Consider the following 26,897-nt stretch of genomic DNA (forward strand, 5'->3'; position numbering starts at 1 on the left):
CGTGGTGCTGATGTCTTGTGTAAAACGCTACATGCTTCGACAGTCAGCTCCTCTCCTTATCTGATGTATTCATTCTCTGCACGGATAAGAGAGGCTTCAAATGAATGAACACAGGGGCTGAATGGTACATTTTCAATGTCGGAATGGGCAGCAGATGTACAGCACAGTAACCGTGAGATGGTTAAATGGTTTGAACTTCATTCATGTGTTGATATTGGCAACATGCACTCAGCTTTCTACAGTAACCACGGGATCATAACATACCATATCTAGAGGTTCATGGCAGCTGGGGAACACATCTCCCACACCACAGCGGGCTGGTGACGCATCGGGGATGGCCAATGCAAATGAGTATGCTCCCTCATTCCCTGCCTTCTCGTTTTATAACGCTCTACTCTGCCACGGAGAGGGAGAGAGTAGGGAGAAAGAAGAGGAGCTGAGAGACAATTTTTAAAGATCGTTACAATACAAACGCGTCTTCACTTCTTTAGGATATAGAATAGGAAATCATGTTCTAAATCTTCAGAGTACGTGGGAAAGAGATTCGATCCTGATAGCTTTTTGTATGGTTAAATGCAGTTCCAAAAGGGTTCCACATCTAAGGTAGGCTAAATGGTATTCAGATTTGTATTTTATCACAATAATTCTAGCTGAGTAAATGTGCGCTTTGCAACTTGTTTTGATTAATGACTGGTGTTTAATAATGTTGTTATGCATTATACATTACTCTTAGATTAAAGCTGACAAGAGCATAGTTTATTATTTTCCAATGGGCAATATTCTCAAAAATGTGGCCACTTTATACTTAGAAATTACTGAGGATGTTGACGAGAGTTGAACTGGTAGTTCCCAAATGGATAGATGCAAATTCCGTGTTGTGGTGGAAGCCTAGTGTATGTGCAAACTGTTGCTTTCCTTGGCTGGCCTGATAGCTTATTATTCCCAAGAACCCCACGATGAGGTAGCCTGATTGTACCAGAAGGTTATATCTATTGAACTGGGGATAATGTTGGAACAGTGGAAAAGTCATACAATTGGAATTAGTGGCAAAAAAAGTCCTAAAAGAAACTGTGATGACAATAATTCTGTAATATGACATCTGGTCCAAATGCTGTATTTGTGCTGAAGGTCTAGAGATAATAGGACAGCAAAATATCTAATGTTAATGGATATCTTTAGCCTGTCATGCACTACCTGGCATTTATCCATTAGGCTACTATTACAGAATTAGTGGTGGTTGGCACTACCACTGTCTTCCCATAAGATTCACACAATGAGACAACAACGCCCCGGTCTGATTGACCCTAACAAAGAGAATTAAAGTGAACTCATCAAATTGAACTGATCAGGGTTTTGATTCCAGGCCAGTTTAGTTGGGCCCCTGGATCAGGGTTGAAGTTAGATCCGTAGTGGGCAATATATAGCCTAAATACTTGCACCCACTGCTGCCTTTCATGTGGCTAACCTGTGGCTTTCTTTTAAGCCGTAAAATCTTAAAAGGTTTTCCACTGTTTAGTCTTAATTTCCGTGTCATGCACTACCTGGCAGTCCTCCATTAGGCTACTATTACAGAATTATAGATAAAACGTGTCTAAAGTGCTGTTCACAAACAGAAGTAAAACATAATAAGCAAGATTGTATAAAGCCTACACCAGTGGCGAACCTTGATTACTAGACATAGGACTTCAGTGGGGGAAAATAATCTCCAAAGCCGTCAAACTTCAAATTCACAAATCAAGAAAAATAACAGAAACATAATCACCTAATAAGCCTTACATTATATCTAGCTCTCATGCAGGAGTAGGAATGCTTTTTGATGACATCATGAATTAATCAAACAGGCCTGAGCAATGCATCGGCTGTCACTCATTCTACCAGCAACAACAACAACAATCACTTAAACAACCTGTGGTAGCCTAAAGGCACCCGCTTGCTTCCCATCTGAAACACTTTTTGCATATACTATGATGACATTTTGTGATGTTTATGTTCGTTTCGGTCTTCAACAAAGGTTTGTTCATGCACACAACATTTTTTCCTGAGACAAGCCAAAGTTCAGTAGCCAACGTCCACGGCCCTTCGTTGGTGATTGGTCAACAGTAGGGATTCTTCAATTAAGTATTTGTTGTCATTCAACGAGAGATGACTCGTTTTCATGCAAATTTTTTCACTCGAGAAACACTGCACCAAACATTTTAGTTAGAAAAATCACGTGACCACGACCTCAGCAAAAAAGTCCAAATTAATTACTAATTATCTTACATTAAGTCTGATTATTTTGAGGAAGCGTATACTGGCTATAGAACCGATAGAAAGAAAGCAGTCACATACAGCATACTGTTATAAGAAACCCATTCATAGTAACCCCATAGGCCTCCAATCATAACAAAAACACAACCATTAAGCATTTACAAATCGAGAAATGTGTAACTATTACTTCCTATTGCAAGCATATTTTATCACGTTCAGCACACAAAGTAATGATCTAAAGTTTAAATGCAACAATGTTTCACACACATTATTTTCAGAGAGAGCTGACAGCAATCGAGCTACTAAAAAACATTGCTGCTCACCAAATGATGATCATTTGATACTTAACTTCTTGTTGAAAGTTAATCTTGAAGGACGATGTTAAAAATCGACTGCCACTAAAAAGCAACGTTTCATTTTGAAAATGTGTGGCATCTATATGAGTCAGAAACATCTGTTGTCAAAATTGACTACAAAGTGTAAATAGATCATTTTGGCCATGCAAGATGACAGGAAAAAATGGTGTGTCACGGAATACTGTAACAGTTTTCCTTTGGTTGGGTTTATTTCAATCCTGCCCACATGCCCACAGTTGGCAACACCCAAGTAATCATCAATTCGGAACGCAGCTGCACAGCAACCCGATCTTAATGCCCATGGTCAGCTTGGTTTGACAGTTGATATCCCTATGGTGCTAGTTAGGGACCATCAGTAAATTACACCATGTACATGGGACAATATTTTAAAAAGCAATAGCTCCAAATTTCAATGACAAATAAACTATAAATTGTAGAAATTAATATACAAATATATATATATACAGTATATATTTACTTTTATATAAATGGAGTCACTATTGAGAACAGGGTCTCTTTCACAAGGGAGCCCTGCATATACAAGTCATAGATTCATTCAAAATCAAAATCAGTAAAAACAAAAAAAACTAAAATACAGCACAACAAACAATCAAGAAAAACAGCCATATTCTCCAATCAATATGTTGTATTGCCCAAGCAGCATCAGAGTGACCAATTGCAATTTATTTTGCAGTTGGTTCCAGCAATGAGGTGCATTAAAACTAAAACTAATTTGGTGGAGAGGAACCTCAAGAGTTAAACAACTCTGTGAGCAGGTTTGGTTTTACGTTTATTTAGTTTTATTTTAAATACTTTGACAATGAAGTTAGGTAAGTTGGAAGCTTGTTTAGTAGGGTTTTGTAAGCAAAGAGGGAGTAATGAATTGATTTACGGGAATTTAATGAGGACCAGCCAACCTTTTGATACAGGATGCAGTGGTGAGTATTAAAACTGCCACCAGTGATAAAACGAATGGTGCCTTGGTAGACGGCATCCAAAGGTTTAAGAGTAGTTGCTGCTGCAATCTGGTATATTGTGTCACCATAATCAAGAACTGTGAGGAAAGTCGACTGTACAATCTACTTCCTGATATTTAGGGAGAAACAAGATCTATTTCTAAAAAAGAAGTCTACTTTAAATCCTAGCTTTTTAACTAGCTCATCCGTATGTTTTGTAAACATTAAGTCTTTGTCAGTGCAAAATGCCCAGATATTTGTAGGCGGGAACCCGATCAATGGGAGAAGCATCCAATCCAATCAATAAATATGTAGATCATCTGAAACATTCTTGTGTGAACTAGAGAACAACATGTATTTAGTCTTGCCGCTATTAATTACAAGTTTTAAACCAACCAGGGCTTTCTGTAACGTAACAAAGTCAGATTGTAGCTCTAACAGCCTGGTCAACAGTTGGGGCAATGGCAAAGATAACAGTGTCATCTGCATACAGATTAATATTAAAAGATTTAACAGATATTATTTATATCAATAGTAAAGAGAACAGGTCTTAGTACCGACAGGTCTTAGTACCGACCCCTGCGGTACATCTTTTATAATATCCAGGAAACTTACACCATCAGAGATCACACATTGAGTCCTGTCTGACTGATCATTTTCAAATCACTTGCAAGAAGCCTGATCCAGGCCTATTTCAGTCAACCTTTAAATTGGAATGTGATGGTCAACGGTATCAAAGGCCTTGGAAAGGTCTATAAATATGATCCAAGTCATTTAACATATCCTCTAAAACAAGCGGAGCAGCTGAAACTGCTATGTCCAGGTCTAAAACGGGTTGGTGCATTATGAGAATAGAGTGAAAAAAGTGAAAAAAGTTCTCAGCTGAAAGTTAGTCAGGGATTCTAAAACTTTGTAAAGGCAAGATCATTTGGAAATTGGACAGTAAAAATCAGAAGGATCTCCTCCTTTACATAGGGGGAGGACATGTGCTGCTTTCCAGATCTTAGGGATAACATCAGAAACAATTGTCAAGTTAAAAATATAGGTCAGTGGTTCTGCAATAAGTGGGGCAGAGGGCTGCAGTATGACCCTAACCCTATGTTGTTGTTTTTTTAAACACCAATCTTTAGCAAGGCACTTAGTACATCATACACATCAAAGGGTTGAAATGAAAATAAGGTATGGAAGTCTGTTAATGCATCATTCTGTACAATCTGTTTTGAGGTGACTAAAGGATCTTCTAATGGGATGAGATTACCCTTTCAAACAGGTGGCCAGTTGAAGCAAAATGGTTATTAAAAGCATCACAAATTTAAATTTAGTCTAGAATGGGTCCAGAGGCTGTCAAAACCTGCTAGGGCAAGTTTTGTTTCAAAGATTTTACTACTTTCCATAAATGGGCTGGATTACCACCACTCTCTGATACACAATTCAAGAAATACAGTATGTTGATTTCTTAATGGCTACAGTATGTTATCTTAATGGCTACCAATCAGACATACTGTAGAATCAATCTGTCAAGCTAAATGTATTTCCTGTAATTGCTCAGATAGTTTATGCGGAAACCAAGGATTTACATCAGTCTTTTACCCTTAGTTTTTTGTTTGACACGTTTATCTGCAACAGAAAAAAAACGGAAATAAAACAATGAAGGGCCTGATCCGAGTCAGTGATAGTTGACACAATGCCCCAGCCACTCAACCCCAGCTTAGACAAAAAAATGTTGCTCATTAAAATAAAAAAAAATGTCTCCTTGTAATAATGCGTGAGCAAGATTTAGGAAGTTTAATATGTCTTATACAAGCAAAGGAACAATGGTCACTGAACTCATTGGCAAATATCCGGTTGGCTGTAAACCTATGAGGGGAAATTGTTAGAATAATATCTAATCGAGTAGATTATTCAGGGTGTTTAGAGTTGGGGCGAGTTGGTTTAATTATCAGCTGAGTTAGATTTAGCTCAGTGCAAATATCTTTCAGCCCATCAGATACTGTAATCAATCAATGTAGATTAGGATCACCCACTATCAGTAATTCAGATTGAGCATAGTTATACAGTAGGTCAACAATTTGCTAAGAGCACATATGGAGGCCAAGGGAGGGCGATAAATTCCCATTAGCGTCAGATGGGCATTCTTACCAAGTCCCATGTTTAGGACTAGACATTCACATTTCTTAGGGACAAAGGTGGGGATGGTCACAGAAACATTCAACTCTATTAGATCTAAAAACATTATACACATCAGAGTCCAGCATAGACTTCTTTAGCCAAGATTCAGTTATAACCAGAATGTCCGGATTGGTTTGAGATGCCAGACTTACAATACAATACATTTTAGAAATCAAACTTCTGTCATTTACAGTACATGAATCAGACTAAGACTGCAGCTGCAGGATTTCAGATCAGACAAAGTTTCTAAAACAAACATGCCATGTTCAACAGTTAACTTCCTACTAGAAAGTACCATGGGGTTAGCTTGAATTGGAAAAGATGCATTATGCCTATGCCTCGAACTATGCTCAGTTGGAAACCCCTTATTTGAAAGCATTTAATGAGACAACTAAAAGAACTGCAACATGAAAATATTGTCCGATTTACCCTATGTAATTTATTTATCGGTCCCTAACTAGTCCCAGAGAAAGACTATCCAATATCAAACCAACTTTGCAATGGTCGCACACCAGCCGGCTGAAGCTAATTGGCAAAAGAAGTTGGCTAGCACTAGCTATCCTAGGTGACTTCAAGACACAATACCTGGTTAGACTGTATCAGGTTATCTACTGTAGAAGGGTGAGTGACTGTAACTGTGTACTGTTTTGGCAGAGTGAATGTACAAACGCTTGCCACGTGCGATCACCCACACTAAACCATCCCCCAAGACAACTCTCGTTTAGCTTTAGTCATGGCCGCTGCATTTCACTCTGAGCAGTTGTTTTGGGCCCTGTACAGGGGTCATTTGAAAGCTACAGGCCTTGTCTTTTTGGAAATCAAACTCAAATATTACTGCTGGCAATGTCATAAAAAGTCTTTAGGAGCTTTGCACACCTGGATTTAACAATATTTGAGTGCCAAGGCACTTAGGAACATTCCATGTCGTCTTAGTAACCAACTCCAGTGTATATTTGGCCTTGTGTTTGAGGTTATTGTCCTGCTGAAAGGTGAATTTGTTTCCCAGTGTCTGTTTGAAAGCAAACTGAACCAGGTTCACTTCTACGATTTTACCTGTGCTTAGCTCTATTCCATTTATTGTTATCCTAAAAACTCCCAAGTCCTTGCCGATGACAAGCATACCCATAACATGATGCAGCCACCACAATGCTTGAAAATATGAAGAGTGATACTCAGTGATGTGTTGTGTTGGATTTGACCCAAATATAACACTTTGTATTCAGGATATAAAGTAAATGTCTTTCCCACATTTTTTGCAGTTTTACTTTAGTGCCTCATTGCAAACAGGATGAATGTTTTGGAATATTTTTATTCTGTACAGGCTTCCTTCTTTTCACTCTGTCATTTAGGTTGTATTGTATTGTGGTCTTGAAATTCACTACCCAACTGAGGGACCTTACAGATAATTGTGTGCATGGGGGCTGAACTTATTTAGATTTGAAAAGGGGGTTGAATACTTACTGACTCAAGAAATTTCAGATTTTCATTTTCAATGAATTTGTAAAAATGTCTAAAAACATAATTTCACTTTGACATTATGGGGTATTGTGTGTAGGCCAGTGACATAAAATCTCAATTTGATCCATTTTAAATTCAGGCTGTAGCACAACAAAATGTTAAAAAGGTCAAAAGGTAGATCATTCATGTTAAACAATAACAAATTGCACAAGCCCTGCACATTTCAAATGGTTGTGTTCCAATGGGAATTGTTGCATGTTTAGAGCGCCGCGATTAGATTAAAGACCTGACAATTGTATTATTATTCAGTTGAAGTCGGAAGTTTACATACACCTTAGCCAAATACATGTAAACTCAGTTTTTCACAATTCCTGACATTTAATCCTAGTAAACATTCCATGTCTTAGGTCAGTTAGGATCACCACTTTATTTTAAGAATGTGAAATGTCAGAGTAATAATAGAGACAATGATTCATTTCAGCTTTTATTTCTGTCATCACATTTCCAGTGGGTCAGAATTTTACATACACTCAATTAGTATTTGGTAGCATTGCCTTTAAATTGTTTAACTTGGGTCAAATATTTTGGTTAGCCTTCCACAAGCTTGTTGGGTGAATGTTGGCCCATTCATCCTGACAGAGCCGGTGTAACTGAGTCAGGTTTATAGGCCTCCTTGCTCGCACACACTTTTTCAGTTCTGCCAACACATTTTCTATAGGATTGAGGTCAGGGCTTTGTGATGACCACTCCAATACCTTGACTTTGTTGTCCTTAAGGCATTTTGCCACAACTTTGGAAGTATACTTGGGGTCATTGTCCATTTTGAAGACCCATTTGCGACCAAGCTTTAACTTCCCGACTGATGTCTTGAGATGTTGCTTCAATATATCCACATAATTTTCCCCCCTCATGATGCCATCTATTTTGTGAAGTGCACCAGTCCCTCCTACAGCAAAGCACCCCCACAACATAATGCTGCCACCCTCGTGCTTCACGGTTGGGATGGTGTTCTTCGGCTTACAAGCATCCCCCTTTTTCATCCAAACATGACGATGGTCATTATGGCCAAACAGTTATATTTTAGTTTCATTACACCAGCAGACATTTCTCCAAAAACTACGATCTTTGTCCCCATGTGCAGTTGCAAACCGTAGTCTGGCATTTTTATGGCGGTTTTGGAGCAGTGGCTTCTTCCTTGCTGAGTGGCCTTTCAGGTTATGTCGATATAGGACTCGTTTTACTGTGGATATAGATACTTTTGTACCTGTTTCCTCCAGCATCTTCACAAGGTCCTTTGCTGTTGTTCTGGGATTGATTTGCACTTTTCACAGCAAAGTACGTTCATCTCTAGGCGACAGAATGCGTCTCCTTTTGAGCGGTATGTCGGCTGCGTGGTCCCATGGTGTTATACTTGTGTAATATTGTTTGTACAGATGAACGTGGTACCTTCAGGCGTTTGGAAATTGCTCCCAAGGATGAACCAGACTTGTGGAGGTCTACAATTTGTTTTCTGAGGCATTGGGTGATTTCTTTTGATTTTCCCACGATGTCAAGCAAAGAGGCACTGACAAGGTTGGCCTTGAAATACATCCATGGATACACCTCCAATTGACTCAAATTATGTCAATTAGCCTATCAGAAGCTTCTAAAGCTATGACATAATTTTCTATAATTTTCCAAGCTGTTTAAAGGCACAGTCAACTTAGCGTATGTCACTTCTGACCCACTAGAATTGTGATGCAGTGAATTATAAGTTAAATAATCTGTCTGTAAACAATTTACTTGTTTACAAATTACTTGTGTCATGCACAAAGTAGATGTCCTATCCGACTTGCCAAAATTATAGTTTGTTAACAAGGAATTTGTGGTGGTTGAAAAACACATTTTAATGACTCCAACCTAAGTGTATGTAAACTTCCAACTTCAAATGTATATATTTATTTTATCCTTTTGGAGCAGTAATTGTTGACAAATGTTATCTCAAATCTAAACATTCAAATATCTTATTTCCCAACTTGGGGACAATTGGGGAGACCCATTTGTTATTGGTCTATTAACAGATTCACCTCACCGTATGGTAATGTCACCATGGAAATCCAAAACTCTTTGGTAGATTATATTTTCAACCATCAACTATCAGGAAATAACACCAATATATTTTTGTTCACATTTTTACGGTGTTAGTTTCATCAGCTGTTGTTCCAAATGATTCAAAACACATAAAAAAATATTTTACTGCACATTCTCCTCAATAACACTTATGGCTGCAGCCGCATCACACCTATGTTCCTAGCCGCGCACTACAACAAAAGCTAGGTAGACTGTTGGAAAACTAAGCTAATTCTCATGCTCTCAGGAGTTACATTTCTCGGCCTTCTAGGCATTTGAGATTTCCCTGTCACTCCAAAATTCTGCTCAAATACAGTAGATTGGCTGATGCCTTCTGTCTAGATTCTGAGAGCCTATCCAATTTAGCTAAGTGGATTTTTCTCCCTAGAGACCATCAAATAAAAATCCTGATTGGATCTTTTTGTTTTTGCGTAAGCGTTAACCCTTCCCTTTTCCTAAACAAACTTAAGAAATTATATCAGAATATAATTTAATGATAGATTAATGAAATTTAAGTTTGAAGTCCTTTTTATAAATCCTTCGGCCTTCTCTGAAGCAGTGGAGGCTGCTGAGGGGAGGATGGCTCATGATAATATCTAGAACGGAGCAAATAGAATGGCATGAAACACATAAAAACCATGTGTTTGATACCATTCCACCTATTCTGCTCCAGCCATTACCACAAGCCCGTCCTCCCAAATTATGGTGCCAGCATCCTCGTGTGCTCTGAAGTCGTAGAAGGCCCTTACGATTTCCAACTGGCTTATACTCTCTTTGAGTGTTACAGGTCACAGCTAAACACTTCATTCACTGCTATACATTACCAAAATACTGAAAAGAGTTTATTATTTTTAACACCCTCCTGCATCACATTATTCTCCAATCTCCATGGTAGAGTTTAACCTGTGTAGGTGGAGGAGCAGAGGGCTCGGAGATCTGTGAAGCGACTAAAGCACGTGTCAAACTCATTCCACTGAAAGTTGAGTGGCTGCTGGTTTTCACTCCTCCCTTGTACTTGATTGATGAAATAAGGTCACAAATGAGTAACTCCCCTCACCTGGTTGTCTAGGTCTTAATTGAAAGGAAAACCCAAAAATCTGCAGACGCTAGGCCCTCCATAGATTGAGTTTGACACCACTGGAGCAAAGCAAACGAGTCAATACCCCCCCAACCAGACTCTTCCCAGGGCAGGCACTCTTCCACAATTTTTGCTCATGTAAAGCCATTGATTTATCCATATTTTGAAAGATAAAACTCTAAAGTCGGGTCACTTGTGTGCTATGATAATCTTGTTTCATTGGAGCCAACCATAAATATTCCCCCTCAAGACACTTTTATCATGTCATAATTTCCCACTGTGGTAATAGTGTATCTAGTGAAATAATCTATTAGGAACTTTATTTAGATTTGGAAGCAGCAGGCAGATATTAACATGTTATCTGAGAGCACTACTACTTTCAAAGGAATAGTTCACCCAAATTACAAAATGGCATATTGGTTTCCTTAACCTGGTTTTGTTTACAGCTGGTACTGTTTCCAAAATATTTAAAGATTTGTGACATAGATCCAATTCATGGTACCTGTATTAGTATTTTTCACTCATCATGTCCAAATCATCTATAAGTGACTTCATTTAGCTACCTAATCAATTTTAGATAATTTAGAATGATTTGGACAAAAAATGCTAAGATACTTTAGATACCATGACTTGCATTGGATTTGTGCCACAAATGCTAAAACGTTAGCATTTGGAAAAAGTGCCAGAGAAACAAAACCAAAGCATGGATTGCTGTCATACCTTATCCATAGACTGCTTACAGGGTAAGGAAACCAACATGTAATTTTGTAATTTGGGTGAACTATCCCTTTAATGCTTTTGATGTGGGTCACAAATCTAATTGAAAATGCTTTTGAAAATCACTAATTTCCATAACTCTCAATCCGAGTTGCCGCTTAAACATAATTGGTTTGATATGGTACAAATCGTCAAAAGATGGTTCACAAACTCATGTCTGTGGAGCTTTACAAATGTACCAACACACTGAGGAAAGTCAGGGAAACAAGAACATAATACAGATGGTGCTGTGATGCTGTCATGCTGCCAGTGTAATTGAGGCAGAATGATGGATATTTTCTAAGCCAAGACAAGCGTAAAGCTAAGAAACTGTTCTGTAGCTAACAGGAAGATAACCTCTTCCCACACACCCTCTGACACCAGATATAATGGCACACCAGGTTCACAGGAAAGACAAACAACAAATAGCAAGGGAAATTACTTTATGCTCACTGCTCTAGAACAGAAATACAAATGCCAACATGAACTGTAGATCTAATCCACAAAGCTATTGTATATACGTTCCCCTTGTATAGTCTATAGGGGTTGTATACAAAGATAATTATATTCTGCCAATTAAAATCTTATTTGCTTCTATTTTGTTGCCCTAGGTGAAACTATTGGCTTCCAGAGTTTGCTGGCTGTTCTGTTGCCTTGGAGATTACTGTAAAGTCCGGCGCTGCTGTGACTCATCTGAGGGATCTGATTACACAGTGGTCTTTTTGGTCTCCTGTCCAGAGGCATGGCTATTAAGCGTGGAGCCTCATTAACCATCTGAAGCTGCAGCCAGGTAGCCTACCTACTGTCACTGGACTGATGGGGTTATAATGAAGCTGTAGATCCCTCACCCCTCTCTCTGGAATGGTGGCTCACTAAGGATCAAATAGCCACCAGCTGGACAATGGGAATGGCCACGCCCCTCTACAAGCTGCGTTGCTTCCTGCGGCGAGCTCACATGCTCCTCCTCTTCTTGGGTATCGCCTACCTGATGGCAGGGAGCATTCTGCTGCTGCAGCGCTCCAGCCTGACCCTGAGGACCACCCAGCCACCAGGCAGCACCAGCCTCTCTTCTCTCATGGCACTGCCAGCACCTCCCACAGCCGTGAGGGCTGCCCCTGGCCTGGACATGAGGGCGCGCTCCAGATGGGCAGCCCCCCAGGGCATGTTGGGTGGTGGAATGGGCATCAAGATGGGGCGGCACTGGCCCACATCCCGGCACCTGAGGGTCCAACATCTGCACCGCCGCTGGTTCCACGGTCTGATGCCAGACACACAGGAGCAGAGGGGTCCCCTACAAAGCAATACCAGGCACAAAGGTACCACCTACCCACTGCAACATTGTTTACTTTATTGCCAACATAGGTGTAGTTTAACCGCTGACTGCATACCAGACCTGGTTTAAATAGTATTTGCTCCAGACTCAGTGACAGAACTGAAAGCCTAAAATCTGCTGCAAACCTGTATTACCATCACTTCTCAATAGTGTGTTGTACTAAATTATTAATATTGTTCTTTGAATGGATATAATATGGCTTTTCATTAACTGCTTTGTTTTGACATGGCAAGGAACCTACATGGGTTGCTTCATGCATGATGCCAATGATCAAGCCCTGGGGGGAACCGTGTTGTATGACCTGCGCAAAATGACCAGCTCTTTGTGTCAAGACACCTGCTCAGAAAGGTAATGAGTCTGGAACCATGGAGAGCTGCGGCTATTTGGTTAATTATTCTGTCTCAGTCGCTGGGATGAATAGATCCTGTGTTCCAATGGGGAAGAATGGTGGTGGTGGTGTGTGTGTGTGTGTGTGTGTGTGTGTGTGTGGTGGAAGGCCAGATCTGCGTTAGAGATGCAGAATAAGATATAATGGGTATTTGAGGGGTGTTAGTATACATTCAAATTAATGACAAAACTGCATAAATCATTTTATGCCAAAACAGTTAGCAGTGCAATATCCCACAGTACGTTTAGACACAGGAAATGATTGCCACAAAAACAAATAGCCAAAGCAAACAGAATCAATCAATGTGGACTGCTGGGAGGATATTCTACCAGAATCCTATGCCTGCTCAGCCTTTCCTCCACCCCCATGGAGAGTAGAGTCATGCTTTTAGCTGTCATCGTTGAAATAAAGCACAAATAAAAGTCTGGGAAATTTTTGGTGGAGCTCAAAGCAAATGCAAAAAGGTCATTTTGAATAGGTCCTCTCTTTCCAAGGAGAGAGGATAAAGATACTTGAGGTAGGATGACTCATGTCGCCCTTGGGATTAGAAAGGACCTCCATCATCCACCCAGAGCAATTACTGTGATCTAGTCAATGGTGAAAACTGTTACCAGCCAGCACCACAGAGCAATGAATGCTGTGCTTCTCCACTGCCTGCCCTGATTGATTCAATTAAAATGTTTAGTATTTATTCACATGGAGGCCTGGGGTTATGCAATCTGATGTCCTTTGGGGCAAATTATCCCAAGGCTGATGATGGTTAAAGACAGCCCTGGGCTAAGGCACTGAGGTGAGAGGGTGTGTGTGTGTGTGTGTGTGTGTGTGTGTGTGTGTGTGTGTGTGTGTGTGTGTGTGTGTGTGTGTGTGTGTGTGTGTGTGTGTGTGTGTGTGTGACATATGTGCTTGTCTCCTCTCTGCAGTGGGTACCGATTTGCAGGTCTGGAGTACGGAGCAGAATGTCACTGTGGTAACCACATCAGCAGCTCGCGGTCCCAGGAGGAGGACTGTAGCCTAGTCTGCAGGGGGGAGAGGGGCGAGAGAGGAGTCCCCTGTGGGGGTGTGGGGCGCCTCTCCATCTACAAGGTGGAGGAACAGCTCCCGGGACAGAGGAAATGTAAGTACATTCAATCTGGATAGAGCACTGGCTGATTGAACGGCTGTAAAACTTTATTAATCTCTGAACCCAGAACCACATCTCGTGAGCGTTGACCAACAGTGTCAAGAGAGACCAGTGCTTTACTAATGCTTACTGCACATTATATCAGCCATAGCCAGAGGACTATGCACTATGCAAGCATGGCACTGGAAGGAATAGCGGCCATTTTACGGGCTCCTGACCAATTATGCTATTTTGTGTATTTTTTTTGCGCTGATCTTAACTTTTTTTGTTCGTAATGTTTCCGCAATCGTTTCCTATGATCATCAGAACAGCTAACACTAACCTCAATTTGGGGGAGGACATCTACTTCATGATTTGGAATGGGCCCTCAGATAATCAAAAGGTTCTTCAGCTGCACCATTGAGAGCATCTTGACTAGTTTCATCACCTCTTGGTATGGCAACTGCTTGGCATCTGATCGCAAGGTGCTTCAGAGAGTAATTAACCAATAGCTACCCGGACTATCTGCATTGACCCTTTTTGTATTGTCTTTTGACTCATCACATACGCTGCCATTACTGTTTATTATCTATCCTGTTGCCTAATCAAATCACATTAAGCTTTATTTATACAGCACATTTCAGACATGGAATGCAACACAATGTGAGAAGGATCTTCAAATTAATTCTAAACGTACAGGCAGCCAGTGCAGAGACCTTGAAACCAGTGTAATGTGTGCTGCAGCATTCTGTATGTTTTGCAATGGCCAATGGCTTTCTTGGGTAGCCCAGACAGGAGAGCATTACAACAGTCAGGCCTGTTTGTAATAAAAGCATGGATGAGTCTCTCTGTATCAGCCTGGGAGAGAAATCATATTGCCTAGTCACTTTATATATACCTATATGTACCTCAATTACCTTGTACCCCTGCACATCAACTCGGTACTGTCACCCCGTGTATATAGCCAAGTTATCATTTCCCATTGTGTATTTATTCCTCGTGTTATTGTTTCTATTTTTCTATTATTTTTTAAACATGTCACTGCATTGTTGTGAAGGGCCAGTAAGTAAGCATTTCACTGTTAGTCTACACCTGTTGTTTACGAAGCATGTGACAAAATACAATTTGATATGATAATTTGATTTAGCAACTTAGATAGATTTCTATGGCCAATGTTTCCTTTAAGCTTGGCAGTGTAAGACTATGCTTGTAGATCATTTGCCATTACCAGTACAGAGAAACAGAGAAATACATTCAAGGAATATAGCTATGTTTATAAGGTGTGGTCTGATGTCTGCATACCTCCGTTCTACTCATAGTCAGAAACGTCCGCTACGGTGGCTGCTTCAAGGTTCCAAAGAACACCACCAACACCTTCCCTGTCTACTCCTTTCAACCAAACTCAACTTCACAGACCTGCATCGAGACCTGCACAGATAAGGTTTGATTCTGTTCCCAAAAAGAAACTCTGAAAACCACTGAACCATTTATTTCATATTCACTACCAGCCCAGACCCCAGTCTTCCTCACACAGACCTAGGAGTGAGGTATCATCGATCATGGCCTGTCTCTGTCTCTGCTCCCTGGAGATGGGAGATGGGAATGGCGTGGCTCTGTGTGATTGAGCGCCTGGAACACCATTTGTCTGTTTAAGGTTTAATGTCCCTCTAAGGAGAAATAGATGGGCTCTGGAATCAGTCCTTCACGCTGAATGGGTGCATCAGTTGGGTCAAATCAAATCAAATCAAAGTTTATTGGTCACGTACACAGATTAACATATGTTATCTCAGGTGCAGCAAAATGTGTGTGCTTCTAACTCCAACAGTGCAGTTAAAAAAAGTATATATATATTTATCAGTACAATATAAATCAGTATAATATAAAAAATATATATATATCAGTACAAGCATTGTCAGAGACAGGAATTTAAATATATAGTATACAGTACCAGTCAAAAGTTTGGACATACCTACTCTTTCAAGGGTTTTTCTTTATTTTTTACTATGTTCTACATTGTAGAATAGTAGTGAAGACATCGTAACTATGAAATAACACATATGGAATCAAGTAATAACCAAAAAAGTGTTTCATAGATTTTAGATTTTAGATTATTCAAAGCAGCTACCCTTTGCCTTGATGACAGCTTTGCACACTCTTGGCATTCTTTCAACCAGCATCACCTGGAATGTTTTTCCAACAGTCTTGAAGGAGTTCCCACATATGCTGAGCAATTGTCAGCCTGTAGATGTGATGGATCATTGTCCTTTTGAATAAAATGATAGTCCCACTAAGCACAAACGAGGTGGGATGGCGTATCACTGCAGAACGCTGTGGTAGCCATGCTGGTATAGGATGTCTAGAATTCAAAATAAATCACTGACAGTGTCACCAGCAAAGCACCCCCACACATCACACCTCCTTCGTGCTACAAGGTGGGAACCACACATGCAGAGATCATCCGTTCACCTACTCTGCATCTCACAAAGACACAACGGTTAGAACTAAAAATCTAAAATTTGGACTCATCAGACTAAAGGACATATTTCCACCAGTCAATGTCCATTGCTTTTTTTTTGTTGGCCCAAGTAAGTCTCTTCTTCTTATTGGTGTCCTTCAGTAGTGGTTTCTTTGCAGAAAATCGATTATTAAGGCCTGATTCAATCAGTCTCTTCTGAACAGTTGATGGTTTTTGCAACTGCACTTGAAACGACAGTCCATCATTATTTTAAGACATGAAGGTCAGTCAATCCAGAACATTTATGTTCTGGATTGACTGACCTTCATGTCTTAAAATAATGATGGACTGTCATTTCTCTTTGCTTATTTGAGCTGTTCTTGCCATAATAAAGACTTGGTCTTTTTATCAAATAGGGCTATTTTTGTATACCCCCCTACCTTGTCACAACACAACTGATTGGCTCAAACGCATTGAGAAGGAAAGAAATTCCAAAAATGTCCTTTTAACAAGGCACACCTGTTAATTCCAAATCAAAACAAATTTTATTGGTAACATATACATGGTTAACATACGTTATTGCGAGTGTAGCGAAATGCTTGTGCTTCTAGTTCTAGTGCAGCAATATATAACAAGTAATATCTAACAATTCCACAACAAAAACCTAATACACACACGAAGTAAAGAAATGGAATAAGAATGTATAAAAGTATAAGAATGTATAAAAATATGGATGAGCAATGTCAGAGCAGCATAGGCTAAGATGCAATAGATAGTGCAATAGATAATATAGAATACAGTATATACATGAGATGAGTAATGAGATGAGTAATGCAAGGTATGTACACATTGTTAAATTGGCATTATTATAGTGTCTAGTGTTCCATTTATTAAAGTGACAAATGATTTCAAGTCTGTATATAGGCAGCAGCCTCTCTGTGCTAGTGATGGCTGTTTCCACCTTCTCCACTGCTGTCCTGTCGATGTGGATAGGTGATTGCTACCACGATAATCTCCTTTGTTTTGTTGACGTTGAGAGAGAGGTTATTTTCCTGACAACACACTCCAAGAGCCCTCACCACTTCTGTAAGCTGTGTCGTCGTTGGTGGTGATCAAGCCTACTACTGTTGTGTCGTCTGCAAACTTGATAATTGAGTTGGAGGCGTACATGGCCACTCAGTCATGGGTGAAGGAGTACAGGAGGGGGCTGAGAACGTACCCTTGTGGGGCCCCTGTGATGAGGATCAGAAAAGTAGAGATGTTGTTTCATACCTTCACCACATGCGGGCGGGCCATCAGGAAGTCGAGGACCCAATTGCACAGGGCGGGGTTGAGACCCAGGGCCTCAAGCTTAATGGGTACTATGGTGTTGAATGCTGAGCTATAGTCAATTAACAGCATTCTTACATTTTCTTGTCCAGATGTGATTGGGCAGTGTGATGGCAATTGCATCATCTGTGGACCTATTGGTGCAGTAAGCAAATTGAAGTGGGTCTTGGGTGACAGGTAAGGTGGAGGTGATATGATACTTGACTTGTCTCTCAAAGCACTTCATGATAACAGAAGTGAGTGCTACGGGACGATAGTAATTTAGTTCAGTTAATTTTGCGTTCTTGGGTACAGGAACAGTGGTGGCCATCTTGAAGCATGTGGGGACAACAGACTGGGATAGGGAGAGATTGAATATGTCTGTAAACACACCAGCCAGCTGGTTAGTACACTAGCCAGCCGGTTAGCACATGCTCTGAGCACACGTCAAGGGATGCCCTTGCGAGGGGGTTAACACGTTTAAACGTCTTACTCACGTCGGTCACGGAGAAGGAGAGCCCACAGTCCTTGATAGCTGGCCGCGTCGGTGGCACTGTTTTATCCTCAAAGTGGGCAAAGAACGTGTTTAGCTTTTCTGGCAACAAGACATCAGGGGGCCACGAAGTGGCTGGTTTTTCTTTTGTAGTCCGTAATTGTCTGTAAACCCTGCCACATACATCTCGTGTCTGAGCCATTGAATTGCGACTCCACTTTGTCTCGATATTGACGTTTTGCATGTTTGATTACCTTGCGGAGGGAACGACTACTCTGTTTGTATTCTGCCATATTCCCAGTCATCTTGCCATGGTTCTTGGTTCGTGCTTTCAGTTTTGCGCGAATGCTGCCATCTATCCACGGTTTCTGGTTAGGGTAGGTTTTAATAATCACAGTGGGTACAACATCTCCTATACACTTCTTGATAAACTCAGTGACCGTATCGGTGTACACATCCATATTATTCTCAGAGACTACCCGGAAACATATCCCAGTCTGCGTGATTAAAACCATCTTGAAGCATGGATTCCAATTGGTCAGACCAGCATTGAATAGTCCTTAGCATGGGTGCGTCCTGTTTGAGTTTCTGCCTATTGGAAGGGAGGAGCCAAATGGAGTTGTGGTCAGATTTGCCGAAAGGAGGGCGGGGGAGGGCCTAATATGCATCCCAAAAGATAGAGTAACATTGGTCCAGTGTTTTTCCAGCACGAGTGCTTCAGTCAATATGCTGATAGAATTTAGGTAACCTTTTCCTCAAATTTGCTTTGTTAAAATCCCCAGCTACAATAAATGCAGCCTCGGGATATATGGTTTCCAGTTTGCATAAAGTCTAGTGAAGTACCTTGAGGGCCATCGTGGTATCTGCTTTAGGGGGAACATGCACGGCTGTGACAATAACCATAGAGAATTCTCTTGGAAGATAATACGTTTGGCATTTTATCGTGAGGAATTCTAGGTCAAGTGAACGAAATGACTTGAGTTCCTGTATGTTGTTTCAATTACACCATAAGTCGTTAATCATCATCATCATACATCCCCACCCTTCTTCTTCCTGGAGAGATGTTTATTCCTTTCGACACAATGCACTGAGAATCCATGTGGCTGTACTGATTCTGACAGCATATCCTGAGAGAGCCATATTTCCATGAAACAGAGTACGTTACAATCCCTGATGTCTCTGGAAAGCAATCCTTGACCTGATCTCCTCTACTTTGTTATCTAGGAACTGGACATTAGCGAGTTATATACTCAGAAGCGGTGGGTGGTGTGCGCGCCTCCTAAGTCTGACTAGAAGACCGCTCCGACTCCCTCACCTCCGGTGTCGTTGTTTTGGGTCGTGCGAAGAAAGGGTCTGCTTCGGGAAAATCGTATTCCTGGTCGTAGTGCTGGAAAGTTGACGCCGCTCTGATATCCTATAGTTTTTCCGGCTGTCTGTAATAACACTTAAGATTTTCTGGGATAACAATGTAATAAATAATACATAAAACGACAAAATACTGCAACACTTCCTAAGGACTAAAAGCGAGGCAGCCCTCTCTGTCAGAGCCATTTTTCAAATTGAAATGCATTCCAGGTCATGAAGCTGGTTGAAAGAATGCCAATATTGTGCAAAGTTGTCATCAAGGCAAAGGGTGGCTATTTGAAGAATATAAAATATATTTTGATTTGTTTAACACTTTTTTTTATTTACTACATGATTCTATATCTGTTATTTCCTAGTTTATGTCTTTACTATTATTCTACAATGTATAAAATAGTAAAAATAAAGAAAAACCTTTCAATGAGTAGGTGTGTCCAAACCTTTGACTAGTATTGTACATGTACTTATAATGGTGTGTATATACAGTGTGAACAGTATATGAATAGAAAGTTGTGTACAGGAGTAGTTATGTAGAATGAGCCATGAATAGAATATAGTATATTTACAGTGCATTCAAAAAGTATTCGGCCCCTTCCTTTTTTCCACATTTTGTTACGTTACAGCCTTATTCTAAAATGGATTAAATTACATGTTTTCCTCATCAATCTAGACACAATACCCCATAATGATGAAACGAAAACAGGTTTTTAGACATTTTAGCAAATTTATAAAAATAAAAATAAACTGAAATACCTTAGTTACGTAATTATATAGACCCTTTGCTTTGAGACTCGAAATTGAGTTCATATGCATCCTGTTTCCATTGATCATCCTTGAGATGTTTTTACAACTTGATTTGAGTCCACCTGTGGTAAATTCAATTGATTGGACATAAATTGGAAAGGCACACACCTGTCTATATAAGGTCGCACATTTGACAGTGCATCTGGTTAGAACAGTGACTGAGGTTCAGGGCACTGGGGGAGGCCAGCTAGTGGTGACTGATTAACAGTCTGATAGCCTGGAGACAGAAGCTGTTTCTCAGCTTCTCGGTCCCAGCTTTAATGAACCTGTACTGTCTCCGCCTTCTAGATGGTAGTGGGGTGAACAGGTCTTGACTCGGGTGGCTGAGGTCCTTGATGATGTTCTTGGCTTTCCTGTGACACCGGGTGCTGTAGATATCCTGGAGGACAGGCAGTGTGCCACTGGTGATGCATTGGGCTGACCGTACCAGCCTCTGGAGAGCCCTGTAGTTGCAGACAGTGCAATTGCCTTACCAGGCAGTGATAAAGCCCGACAAAATGCTCTCAATGGTGCATCTGTAGAAGTTTTTGAGGGTCTTCTGGGCCAAGCCAAATTTATTCAGCCTCCAGAGGTTGAAGAGGAGCTGTTGCACATTCTTCACCATGCTGTCTGAGTGAAGGGACCATTTCCGGTTGTCAGTGATGTGCACGCCGAGGAACATGAAGCTTTTGACCCTCTCCATTGCGTCTCCATCGATGTGAATGGGGCGTGCTCTCTCTGTTGTCTTCTGTAATCCACTATCAGCTCCTACGTTTTGTTGACGTTGAGGGAGAGGTTATAATCCTAGCACCACTCTGCCAGGGCTCTCATCTCCTCCCTGTAGGCTGTCTCATCAAGGTGTGAAATCAGGCCTACCACTGTTGTGTCGTCAGCAGCTTGATGATTGAGTTGGAGATGTGTGGCCACACAGTCATGGGTGAACAGGGAGTACAGGAGGGGGCTGAGCACGCGTGGCGGAGGTGTTGTTGCCTACCTTCACGACTTGGGGTCGGCCCGTCAGGAAGTCCAGGACCCAGTTGCACAGGAAGGGGTTCAGACCCAGGGCCCTGAGCGTAATAATGCTTGGAGGGCACTATGGTGTTGAAGGCTGAGCTGTAGCCGAAGAACAGCATTCTTACATAACTATTTATCTTGTCCAGGTGGGATAGGGCAGTGTGCAGTGCAATGGTGATTACGTTGTCCGTGGATCAGTTGGGGCGATATGCGAATTGTAGTGGGCCTAGGATGTTGGGTGAGGTGGTCCTCTGCTCTGCTCTGCTCTACACACAAATGGCTAGAAGAAATATCACAGCCGTGTCTAAGTGATGATAATAGTGTATTTGATTTAGCCTATTCCCTCTGTACGGGTGTGTACTTTTGTGCTTTGTGTGTTTTTACATTAGCGTATCTTCCAGTGCCCAGTGTCAATAAACGAAGAGAACTGTACCAGCATATAACACAATTGCCTCTCTCCAGAGTCAGTCTCGATAGAAATTGTAATTCCATATTGTGTGGAGGTGATGGGGGCTATACTGGGGCTATACAATATTGAATAGGAAAAAACTAAGACAACTTGTGCAAAAAACATCTGAACTTTAGAAAAAAAGGAATCCAAGAAAATGGAGCAGGAGTGGTTCAGACATCTTATATAACCCACCTATCATGTCACCCAAGGGAAAATCACATCCAATCCACCAGAGGAGGAATGAGTGACCAGTCATATTCCTTGCACTGTAAATTACTGCTTGAAGTTATGCCTCTGATGTTTTTTATTGATCCTGGTTCGGTTTCTACTGCAGGAGCTTCCACTGGCTGTGTTGAGGAAGCCACATTGTTACTGCGTCTGGGCCTCGTTTCTGTTTAGACTGAGTCAACGTTTGCCACTGGACCAGCCATGTCTGGAGACTAATGGCACAGAACACACTGATGCCTCCATCTCCACTTCCCCGTCTGACCAAGACTACTACCAGATCTACCAGACACCTGTACTTGGTGAGAGCCTTGAATAACCTTTAGTTTCACCGATACTACAGTCCAAGTTTTCAACCATAAAAAACTTCACTGCAACTGTAATTAAACTCTTAGCAATAGCATGCTACAATACAGTATTTCAGGGATAGATCAATGGCGTGTTTTTATGGCCATGTTCAATCCTGCTGGTTCTGCCTCATTCAGACTCTAGGTGCAAAGAGAGGACATTTCTGCCTGAGAGGTCTACCTCCCTGGTGGCTCTCTCCAGCTTCCCCGGAGCTGGCAACACCTGGGTACGCCACCTGATTGAGCTTGTGACGGGCTACTATACTGGCAGCTTCTACTTCGATAGCGCGCTTTACAATAGAGGTGAGGCTGTGAACACAGCTCAGGTGTTGTGATGGATAATAGCACATACTGCGAATGCTTGATGTTTCTCTACTGAAATGTATCATTGCATGTTTTTAAGTATGCGCTAAAAAATGTTATACCATGGAGCTCTCATAGAGAATTTCCAATGAATGCACTTGTACAGTACTTACAAATGGCAATAACAGCTTGAATGCTCTGTGACGCATAAGTTTTCAGATGTTTGATCATCTTGGGTATTTGGGTTTTTCTACCAGGTTTCAAAGGGGAGAAGGACTACTGGAAGAGTGGGCGTAGCATCTGTGTTAAGACACATGAGAGTGGGCAGAGAGAAATAGAGATGTTTGACTCTGCCATCCTGCTGATCCGGAACCCCTACCGTTCCCTCATGGCAGAGTTCAACAGGAAGTGTGCTGGACACCTGGGCTATGCCACAGACGCACAGTGGAGGAGCAAAGGTAACACCACACAACAAGCACAGCTCAGTGTTTAGGGAAATGGACTGGGGGTTATGTGGAAACTAAGGAATGCAAAATGATTAAGGCATATCCAAACAACACAATGAGATTTTGGGATTTTGGTAAACTGTTTGCCTTGAACAAAAGTCTATTTCAAACAGCCGTTCATGACTAGTGACAAATGTTCACATCAGCTGCTATACCTGCTGCATAGACTCTGGATGTGAGATGTCAGCATAGTCTCCACACATTGCACATTGATAAGATACACTACATTACCAAAACTGGGTGGACACCTTCTCATCGAACTTCTCATTCCAAAGTCATGGGCATTAATATGGAGTTGCCCCCCTTTGCTGGAATAACAACCTCCACTCTTCTGGGAAGGCTTTTCACTATTGTTGCAGATACTTGTTTCCATTCAGCCACAAGAGCATTAGTGAGGTCGAGAACTGATGTCGGGTGATTAGGCCTGGCTCGCAGTCAGCGTTCCAATTCATCCCAAAGGGGTTTGATGGGGTTGAGGTCAGGGCTCTGTGCAGGCCAGTAATGTTCTTCCACACCAATCTCGACAAACCATTTCTGTATGGACCTCGCTTTTGAATGGGGACATTACCATGCTGAAACAGGAAAGGCACTTTTCCAAACTGTTGCCACAAAGTTGGCAGCACAAATCATCTAAAATGTCATTGTATGCTGTAGCGTTAAGATTTCCCTTCACTGGAACTAAAGGGCCTAGCCCGAGCCATGAATAACAGCCCCAGACCACTAACTTTACAGTTGGCACTACGATTCATCTGTCGGACTGCCAGATGGTGAAGCTTTTCAATTCAAATCGAATACAAAAGGTGTAGACGTTAAAGTGAAATGCTTACTTACAAGCCCTTAACCAAAAATGCAGTTTACCCCCCCTCCCAAAATAAATAAAAGTAACAAATAATAAGAGCAGCAGTAAAATAACAATAGCTAGGCTACGTATATACAAGGGGTACCGGTACAGAGTCAATGTGCGGAGGCACTGGTTAGTCGAGGTTATTGAGGTAATATGTACATGTAGTTAGAGTCATTCAAGTGATTATGCATAGATAATAACAGAGAGTAGCAGCTTAAAAGAGGGGGGGGCAATGTAAATAGTCTGGGTAGCAATTTGATTATATGTTCAGGAGTCTTATGGCTTGGGGGTAGAAGCTGTTTAGAAGTCTTTTGGACCTAGATTTGGTGCTCCAGTACCGCTTGCCGTGCGGTAGCAGAGAGAACAGTCTATGACTAGGGTGGCTGGAGTCTTTGACCATTTTTAGGGCCTTCTTCTGACACCGCCTGGTATAGAGGTTCTGGATGGCAGACTTCTATACCACTACCCTCTGTAGTGCATTGTGGTCGGAGGCCGAGCAGTTGCCATAACCAGGCAGTGATGCAACCGGTCAGGATGCTCTCGATGGTGCAGCTGTAGAACCTTTTGAGGATCTGAGGACCCATGCAAATATTTTCAGTCTCCTGAAGGGGAATAGGTTTTGTCGTGCCCTCTTCACAACTGTCTTGGTGTGCTTGGACCATTTTAGTTTGTTGGTGATGTGGACTCCAAGGAATTTTAAGCTCTCAAACTGCTCCACTACAGCCCCGTCGATGAGAATGGTGGCATGCTCGGTCCTCCTGCCACTGCTCCAGAGTCCAATGAGTTTTACACCACTCCAGCTGACGGTTGGCATTGTTCATGGTAATCTCAGCCTTGTGTGCGGCTGCTCGGCCGTGAAAACCCATTTCACGAAGCTTCCCTTCCAGAGGCAGTTTGGATCTCGGTAGTGAGTGTTGCAACTGAAGACAGACGATTTTTACATTCTACGCGCTTCTGCACTCTGCGGTCTCGTTCTGTGAGCTTGTGTGGCCTAACATTTTGCGGCTGGGCCGTTGTTGCTCCTAGAAGATTCCACTTCACAAAAACAGCACTTACAGGTGACCGGGCAGCTCTCGCAGAGCATTGATTTGATGAACTGACTTGTTGGAAAGGTGGCATCCTATGAGGGTGTCACATTGAAAGTCACTGAGCCCTTTAGTAAGGCCAGTCTACTACGAATGTTTATCTATGGAGTTTGCATTGCTGTGTGCTCAATTTTATACACAACGGGTGTGGCTGAAATAGCTGAATCCACTCATTTGAAGGGGTGTCCACATACCTTTGTATATAAAGTGTACCTATTTCCCCCCTCTCCTCTGTTTACTTCAGAATGGCCAGAGTTTGTTGACAGCTACGCCCCCTGGTGGGCGTCCCACGCTCTGAGCTGGCTGCAGTTTGGCCGTCGCCTGCTGGTGGTACACTACGAGGACCTGCAGAGGGCGCTCTTCCCCCAGCTCCGCCTCCTCACCTTGTTCCTCAACGCCACCATGATGGAGGAGAGGCTGATGTGTGCTAAAAGCAACCAGGATGGACACTTCAAACGCTCTGGGGGGGCCCAGCGACCTTCCTTCGACCCCTTTACCGCAGAGATGAGGAGCACCATCGATTCCTACATCCTCACGGTGGACCAGGCCCTGAGGGACAGGAACTACAACGGCCTGCCACACAAATACTAACCCAGATGATCACCAGCTCATCCACACTACAGCCCAAAAGGACATGACAATAAATGAAGTGGGAAGGTGCAATCTCTGCCACCACTCCAATGGGAGTTGTCCAGCCAACTAATTAGCATGGTTGGGTGAAGGTTTTTAGATGTGTTGAAGAATTCTGTCAGCTACAAAACATTTCCAGAAGAGTGGCTCAGAGGGAAAGTGACTGTATGAACACACCAATGATGCACTTGACATTGCCAACCCACTGTGAATGGCTGTAACATCGAGTTAGACTTTAGTGTGAACTGTCAGTTTCACTGGGATGAAAACATTGCTGAACATTACAGCTCCTGCTGAAGGTGACACATTCCCCTTTTTACTGCAGGCATATGGAGTATGGAACAATTGCCTGTCTGCACAAACAATTCAATCAAGCATTGTTGACTGTGAGGCCTTTAGCTTGTATTGGAATCCTTAGGTCGTTTGAATTTGTTTGGGATTTTTGTCATGTTTAATATCAGTTTTACTGATAAACAGAAAACATGCCATCCAGCAATGTAATCTGGGTGTTGTATTGGACTTTTGCTAATTAAATGTCCTATGTTTAGCCCTATTGTCAGGTTTTTCATTATTGGTTGAATGATTGACTCATATCTTGTTGTGGTAGTCAGTGGGTAGTGAAACTGAGGTGTCTGGTCTTAAGCAGGCTTTTTTGTTTGTTTGTAGTTGTATCAGTTTGTAAGTGGCTTCCATTTCTCTGAGAGACGTAAAGTGACATTGTACTGGGTAAACAGCCCATTCGTAGCATTGTGTACCATATCTTGTACAAATTGTGGCTGGTCTAATAGCTTTGGTCTAATTTGGTCTAGTAGCTTTCCCATGTTTATAGGGGAAAGTGTACCGCTTGAGAATAGAATATGGACACTTGAGTGCAAGATATTTTACCAAATTATAATTTTTAATTGCATGCTTAATGTTCAGTCTGTTATTGCAAACAACAAGTCAACACATTGGGAAGATAATGGCCAGAAAGGTATTTGAAGATAGACAAACAAACAATTGGTCATATTAATGAATCTAAAAGCTGGATCCATGCACAGACAGACGGCAGCACTGGCATCTGTTTATGTAGATTAGCGGCATAGTTGTGGAACAAAACAAACACAGACTAATTATAAAATAAATATGGTGCAACTCTC

At 41.6% G+C, this 26,897-nt stretch overlaps 1 protein-coding gene across 1 annotated transcript; it reads left to right on the forward strand.

The window, feature by feature from the left end:
* The first annotated feature begins 408 nt into the window (after nt 1-408).
* LOC118391182 (WSC domain-containing protein 1-like) lies at nt 409-26,897 on the forward strand. Its single transcript, XM_035782291.2, has 9 exons — nt 409-603; nt 11,744-12,448; nt 12,699-12,813; nt 13,774-13,967; nt 15,272-15,393; nt 22,153-22,345; nt 22,529-22,693; nt 22,951-23,151; nt 25,373-26,897. Exons 2-9 carry the CDS (start codon nt 12,034-12,036, stop codon nt 25,717-25,719), a joined length of 1,752 nt encoding a protein of 583 aa, XP_035638184.1. The 5' UTR covers nt 409-603; nt 11,744-12,033; the 3' UTR covers nt 25,720-26,897.

This window comes from Oncorhynchus keta, chromosome 12, assembly GCF_023373465.1.
Source record: "Oncorhynchus keta strain PuntledgeMale-10-30-2019 chromosome 12, Oket_V2, whole genome shotgun sequence".
Lineage (NCBI taxonomy): Eukaryota > Metazoa > Chordata > Actinopteri > Salmoniformes > Salmonidae > Oncorhynchus > Oncorhynchus keta.

Excerpts from the sequence above, each read along its gene's own strand:
- LOC118391182 (XM_035782291.2), top strand. The coding sequence starts at position 12,034 with ATGGGAATGGCCACGCCCCTCTACAAGCTGCGTTGCTTCCTGCGGCGA. Across the intron at positions 12,449-12,698 it reads AAGCAATACCAGGCACAAAG|GAACCTACATGGGTTGCTTC; the intron begins GTACCACCTACC and ends TGACATGGCAAG. Across the intron at positions 15,394-22,152 it reads TCGAGACCTGCACAGATAAG|GAGCTTCCACTGGCTGTGTT; the intron begins GTTTGATTCTGT and ends TTTCTACTGCAG.